This window comes from Salvelinus sp. IW2-2015, linkage group LG8 (genome assembly GCF_002910315.2).
Source record: "Salvelinus sp. IW2-2015 linkage group LG8, ASM291031v2, whole genome shotgun sequence".
Lineage (NCBI taxonomy): Eukaryota > Metazoa > Chordata > Actinopteri > Salmoniformes > Salmonidae > Salvelinus > Salvelinus sp. IW2-2015.
In genome coordinates, this window is record NC_036848.1 from 14,526,775 (window position 1) to 14,534,132 (window position 7,358).

The 7,358-nt window shown below is 47.2% G+C and overlaps 1 protein-coding gene across 1 annotated transcript; it reads left to right on the top strand.

Annotated features, from left to right (window-relative positions):
• On the top strand, positions 1–6,858 carry LOC111967489 (ETS-related transcription factor Elf-2-like). Its single transcript, XM_024147230.2, is given in 9 exon segments — positions 1–330; positions 938–1,021; positions 2,663–2,846; positions 3,577–3,690; positions 3,905–4,021; positions 4,992–5,081; positions 5,359–5,551; positions 5,850–6,089; positions 6,216–6,858. Coding segments are annotated over 8 exon segments (1,656 nt in total). The 5' UTR covers positions 1–330; positions 938–946.
• Positions 6,859–7,358: the final 500 nt, after the last annotated feature.

Genomic DNA, 7,358 nt, shown 5'->3' on the forward strand with positions numbered 1-7,358 from the left:
CGTCATCATTGCCAATGTGTCATTCGCTATGGGGCTCCAGGAGGTTGACCTGACTCCCTCCGCGAAGAGACGGGGCGCAGGAAAGCAGTGAGATCGAAACATCCTGTAAAACAGAACTAACGTAAACAAATGCAATATACAGCATTTTAGTATTGTTTGTCCGTAAAAATCMAAATTTTGCTACAGCTAGCTTGCAAACAGTTGAGAGTATTTCAATTGAGGAGCACGTCGACYTCGGTCTGGTCAACTTGGATAGCTAGCAGTTAGTTTACACAGCTAACGTTAGGCCTAGCGTGAAGCTATCCACCGCAGGAAAAGCAACATACGAAGGTAAGGAACGTTATTTTTGCGAGATTTTACACAATACCATTATTGGATATGTGGTATTTATTGSGCAAGGATGGCCATATGATAGCCAACTTTAGCGTTGCTAGCTAACAAACCATCTAGCTAACGTTCGCTATTTTAGTCTGTTGGCCGCTAACAAGCTAGCTAACGTTATTTCACTTGCTTCTATTTCATCTCTATAACACACACAATGTAGAACACACGCCTAACGTTATATACCAGTCAATGTACAGTTAACTAACGTTACTGGCTAGGTAACTAGAGCTAACGTTTGTTACAYTACAGGCCGGAAACTGCTCAAATTATGTAAACATTGGTGCACGCTTGTGAACGTGATGTCCGAACCAGCAAGCATTGGATTYTACAGTGTGCAGTTTGCTCCGTACTATTCCTGAAAAAGGTTTTCAAATGYTCAATTTCGRACTATTATTATGTTGAATACATTTACGTTACTGTTAGTTTAGTTTCTCAGTTAGCAGTGATGAAGATACTAGTACTTACTTTAGGGCCCGATACAGAACTATTCCTAGTCTGTGATGGGAAAGAGGGTGGCTCAGGTTCCCTTCCTGAAACGGTTTTATTCCCGTAGGAATGAGTGATGACCTCTGTTGTGGTGGCAGATGGTGGAGGGAATATGGTGGAGTACGTCACTGTCATGGAAGAGACTGAGCAGGTAAGATAGTATCACTGGCCCGTGGTGTAGTGGTGCCTGGAGAAGTGGYRGTACTCTAATTTTGCCCAATATTACCCTAACGGCCTGTCAGGTGAAGGAAAGGTGGCCTATTTGGAAAAAGTATATGACAAACAGTGGCACTCTGAATGACCTAAAATGATAACTCCCAAATTGGTCTTTCACAGTCAGGCCAACCCAAACTGTACGGTGCAAGTAGGCTAATAGGCCTACTATTAAAACAGATAAATAAGGTTCAGAAATTGAAAGTGAATCAGAAATTCACAGGTCTAAGTTCTTTTCTTAATTTTTATTCAGGTTCTCTCTCTCGCGCTAATAGAAAAACAACAAAATTGGATGTTCCAAGCCCACAATAATGCTTAAACCACATCAGGAGACTACTTTGAGGTCTGGGAAAAATTGAAGAAATATAGATTTGAGTCTAGTTACCCTTAAATTAAACTGCACAGGCACCTAGCACTGTTTGGTTAGTGGTGTTTCTGTAGCGCACATGAGATGGAGTTTGCAAAACAAATGGCCACTGGATTGATGCTAATAATAATGATATCATTCTGGGAGGTAGGCATAATCTACGTTGTAGCTAGTTAACATTTAATGAAAAAGGTTTTTGGGAAAGCCTTTCCATCTACCAGAAGAAAGTTAGGCCTATCATTAGCATTACTATATTTTTCCTGTTKCTGAAATGTTTGAAACCTGGGCGTTTTACTTCATATTCTGAGGCATGTCATACCTTGCTTAGGCATGTTTATAATTAAAATATTGGCATCTTACATTCAAACAATGAATCCTGATCTAGGATAACTTTTAAAACATGAAATTATTTGGCTTGCTCTAAAAGGATTTGGCTAAAAGCAAATCTACCCGCCAAAATCTCACCATAGAAACGTGGAGGCAATTATTTTATAAAGACTTCCTCATGTGCACTCACCTGTTCTATTGGCTCTCAAATCAACTTTCTTTCATTGTTTAGCAGACAAAGGCWTTATGCTAGTCATATTAGCAATCCATGATAGTTGTTGCATCTTTAGATCTACCCTCTTTCTACATTTCTAGCTGATATTTACATCTCTGTTCATGAAWCCGCTTGCATGTGCAGTGAGCATTTTAGAACAGTGTTTTCCCACAAATTTCATTTTGGAACTTTTGCGCGTAGGCCTACCGCCATGTGCACATTTAATAGTTGATCAACATTTTAAGTTAAACATTCTGACCTGTTCCATCAGCCTTATTAATTAATACGGCGTATACCTCTACTACACTACTTTGATACTCATCGTGGGGATTAAGARGTGAGTATACGCAATGCCCACTGAAAAATAAGTCAGTATACGACGTATACCTACCACTGCCTGGCCCTAACCTTCCCCATACAAAAAGGTATTTCACTTTCTATACCAGCGCAACCCAGAAGCCTATTCTAAATGTAAAGCAGTAGGACCACGGCTGATCTCATCAACATGAACAATATTGTGAKGTGAACCAATAAATAACAACTTGTTTATCTGGTGACCATGGCATCTCTGTCCTGCAGTTTTGTGGAGTAAATAATGAAACAATGTTCAAACATACACACAATGGACGTTTCAGCTTGCGCCTCCCTCAATGTGTCTCTGTCCGGTGCAGGAGATAGTGGAGACGGTAATAGGGGAGGATGGGGAGGAGTATCCTGCGGTGGTGGTGGAGGAGGTTCCCAGTGCCCAGGTGGAGCAGTGCTACGCTGCCCAGGTGCTGGTCTACGATGACGGGACCTACCTGATGCAGGACGTGGGAGACGAGCAGGAGGTGGTCACAGAYGTGGTGGAGACAGGTGAGAGGGCTGCAGGGAAAGAGGTGGGGGTACAGGGTTGGACAGTGACGTATTTCAGCAGTGAGATGGAGGGTTTGGATTGTGTCGATAGAGAGACGTGCAAGGGTTGGCTGCTTAATCTTTGCTTTAGAGAGGGAAGCAAGAGGAGTGTGGGTGTTAGACATAACTTAGCTCCTTAAGAGTTGACATTGCCACAGAGTAGTAGTGGGACAGTGTTGTTTCCATCCAGGACCATCTCAATAAAGGACATCTGGTGGTGTATAAGCTGAGCCCATTGGAAGAATGACAGAAGCCATTGATGCTTGAGGGAGGGGASAGTTTTATTGGATGTTGACCAATGACCACCCTAAAGATGAAACTACTTCTGTAGGCATTTGTTGCTATGCACGATCAAACATGGAATGGGAGGAGGGTCGTAAAGGGGAAAAAAGGGAATGAGTGCGATAAAGGCTACACAGTTTACTACCCTTTTCTCAAAAGTACTTCGCCTCACCCCTCATTTTTTACAGAAAGACAACAGCTGTCTTGCCCAGCTAACTGTTTCCAAGGGGGATTGTTTGTGGTGTCTGCGGTTATAGGGCCCCAGGCATAGGGCGGTATGGTTAAATAATCATTGAAATAAACTAGTTGAATGAACATTACATTGACTTGAAATGTAGAATGGATTTTCACTTCTCTAACCTCTCTCTCTCCTTCCTCCTCTTCCCTCATCGCTCCTGTGTTGTCGTAGTAGAGGTGTCATCACATGGGGGTGCCATGTGCTTTGATAAGACCTTCGAAGCYGCRGAGGCCCTTCTTCACATGGACTCCCCTWGCAGTTTCCATGGAGACCGCAACAACACAGGTAACCACTCAACCCCTCCCCCACTGACCTTGCTGGGGACTAGGCATTACAAGTGGGTAGGACATGATGCCGACTGTTTATACATTTCTTTTTGCCGTGTAACCCGTCAGTTCATTGTACCAATAAATTTGTTTTATTACCATTTACCAGTCTGAGTTGAATCACTGCTCTGTGGTTGTAATAATGCAAACTATTGTCTCTGTGTGTGTCTCAGTGGAMGACGTGATGATGGAGACTGTGGTGGAGGTGTCTACAGAGTGTGAGCCCATTGAGGAGGACAGCTTCCCTATACCCCCCGACTACGAGCCTCCCTCTGCCAAGAAGAAGAAAGGTSTGCCTCCGACACCAACCAAATGCTTTCGTACTGTCTGTCTCTGTGTTGATCACCGTGTCCAACCCAGTATTAAGAGTTGTATATTATAAATCAAATTTTATTAGTCAAATGCGGTGAGTACAACTTTAGTGAAATGCCTACTTACGAGCCCCTAACCAACAATGCAGTTTAAAAAAAAATATGGATAAGAGATAAAAGTAACAAGTAATTAAAGAGCAGCTGTAAAATAACAATAGCGAGACTATATACAGGGGGCTACCGATACAGAGTCAATGAGCGGGGACACCGGTTAGTTGAGGTAGTATGTACATGTAGGTAGAGTTATTAAAGTGACTATGCAGAGATGACAACAGAGTAGCAGAGAGTGGGGGGGGGGGCAGCAATGTAAATAGTCTGGGTAGCGATTTGAGTAGATGTTCAGGAGTCTTATGGCTTGGGGGTAGAAGCTGTTTAGAACCTGGACCTAGACATGGCGCTCCGGTACCGCTTGCCATGCGCTAGCAGAGATAAGTCTATGACTAGGGTGGCTGGAGTCCTTGACAATTTTTAGTGCCCTCCTCTGACACCGCCTGGTGTAGTAGTCCTGCATGGCAGGAAGTTTGGCCCCAGTGATGTACTGGGCCGTTCGCACTACCTTCTGTAGTGCCTTGCGGTCGGAGGCCGAGCAGTTGCCATACCAGGCAGTGATGCAACCAGTCAGGATGCTCTCGATGATGCAGCTGTGGAACCTTTTGAGGATCTCAGGACCCATGTCAAATCTTTTTAGTTTCCTGAGGGGGAATAGGCTTTGTCGTGCCCTCTTCACAACAGTCTTGGTGTGCTTGGACCATGTTCGTTTGTTGGTGATGTGGACACCAAGGAACTTGAAGCTCTCAACCTGCTTCACTGCAGCCCCGTCGATGAGAATGGGGGCATGCTCGGTCCTCTATAGGAAGTGTACTAAGTTGTTTTGTTTGTTTCCTTGCAGGGGGAAGGAAGTCGAAGACACAACAGCCTCAGCCTGACACCAACTGCACCATTGACCTGGGGATCAGGAAGAGACCCAGAGAGGGAAAAGGTACCCCACACAGCAGGGGCTAGGGTTTGTCAAGCCCATGAAGGGCTGCTTCTCTATGTAGAGCAACTCAAGCTAGCAAATCACACTCAAGCTAGCAAATCACACTCAAGCTAGCAAATCACACTCAAGCTAGCAAATCACACTCAAGCTAGCAAATCACACTCAAGCTAGCAAATCACACTCAAGCTAGCAACTCACACAGGCTGATTCAGGAATCAGCCTGTGTGAGAGGTCCTCTATGAATGACGTTGGTCTTCTCTCTCCCGCTGTCCTCCAGGGAGCACCACCTACCTATGGGAGTTCCTGTTGGATCTCCTCCAGGACAAGAACACCTGTCCCAGGTACATCAAGTGGATGCAGCGGGACAAGGGCATCTTCAAACTGGTGGACTCCAAGGCGGTTTCCAAACTGTGGGGCAAACACAAGAACAAACCTGACATGAACTACGAGACCATGGGCCGGGCACTCAGGTAACCACGGGATACCATTCTGTTTGATAGGCAATTCCTCAKTATGGTTAGTGAGTAAGGCTGGCTGTTGTTGACGCAACATATCTTTACTACTTTTATGCTAAGGAATGACTAATGACATTCTAAATTTTGTCTAGAATGCCTGTTTAAAATGCATGCATTTGACCCTTTTAAAGTCCCCTTTTCAAAATACATGCTAGGCTGTGACACTTGTGTTAAATAACATCTTGGGTTGTARTTCCGCACGTATTCTGAGTGTAAGTGCAGTCGTCTGACTGGTAGGGTTGTCCCTGTCTAGGTARTACTACCAGCGGGGGATATTAGCGAAGGTGGAGGGTCAGAGACTGGCTTACCAGTTTAAAGACATGCCCAAGAACATCAGGGTGATCGACGATGACGGGGATGAAGAGGGCGAGGAGTGTGAGGGGGAACCCTCTGAGCACCACCGGGCGGTCCAGACCCTGACCCTTGACCCTGCCACCTCCACCCAGACAAAGCAGAGCTACGTCACTGTCGTCCCCACTGCGTCCGGCAACAGGTGAAGCATGATTAATCATGAAATAATTATGCATGCTCTCTCTGTGTACATCTTCATACAAATGCACAGTGAACTCATTTGGAAGGTTCATGAATAAATTGTTTTTTGTTTCTGTCTGATGTACAGGACCATGCGTTTGGCCATGCCCATGGTCATGACWACGACGCTGGGTCAGATGACCCTCAACTCCTCCACCGTCTTCACCACCCAGGCTCCCATCACCCTGGGCAACGCCCATGCCAGCGGGCCCAAGCTGGTGATCCAGACCCTGCCCACCATGATGCCCTCCGGGGCCAAGAGCGGAGAGAAGATCACCATCATCACCATCCCTGCGGCCCAGCTAGCTCAGCTAACGCAGGGCAACCTCTCAGCCCAGCTCTCAGGCCAGCTAGCTCAGCTCATACAGGCCAAACCAGTCACCCAGCTCATACAGGCCAAACCAGTCACCCAGCTCATACAGGCCAAACCAGTCACCCAGCTCATACAGGCCAAACCAGTCACCCAGCTCGTGCAGGCCAAACCAGTCACCCAGCTCGTGCTAGGCCAAGCCAGTTCCAGCCCGTCGTGCACGCAACCAGTCACCCAGCTCGTGCAGGCCAAACCAGTCACCCCAGCTCGTCACACTGGCAGGCCAAACCGTCACCTCAGCTCGTGCAGGCCAAACCAGTCACCCAGCTCGTGCAGGCCAAACCAGTCACCCAGCTCGTGCAGGCCGAACCAGTCACCCAGCTCGTGCAGGCCGAACCAGTCACCCAGCTCATGCATGTAAACCGCCGACGCTCCAGATATGCAGAAACAGCCCTCCGCTCATACTGGCAAAGCCTGTGACACAGCCCCAACCAGCAGCTACCTGCGGCCGTCCCCTGTAGGTATACACAGCCCCCCTCCCTCCTTCACGCTATGTACAAGCCCTTCACCCGTAAGAGGCCCCGCCGACAAGGCCTCACCACCGCTCCCTGAGGAGCCTCCCCCAGTGCTCGCTGGAGCGTGCAGCGAGCTCGAGCCAGACATCCTCGCACGTTCGATCGAGTGGCGGATCTGTCAGTTGGGCTGGTATGCGCATTCACCTGGGGTGCGGTGTCCTGAGTCCCTCTGCTCACGAGGGTCAACAAAAGTGGCCCTGAAGTCTTGAACTGAGCCTGGGCACTGCTCATATTGACACTGTTTGAAGTAGTCTTCACTTCCATCCTTCTCTCACTGGGCAGTGGAGCTGTTTGGACCATACAGAGTAGGAGAGCTTGACTGGCCTCAGTTGGGCGCCTAGTACCA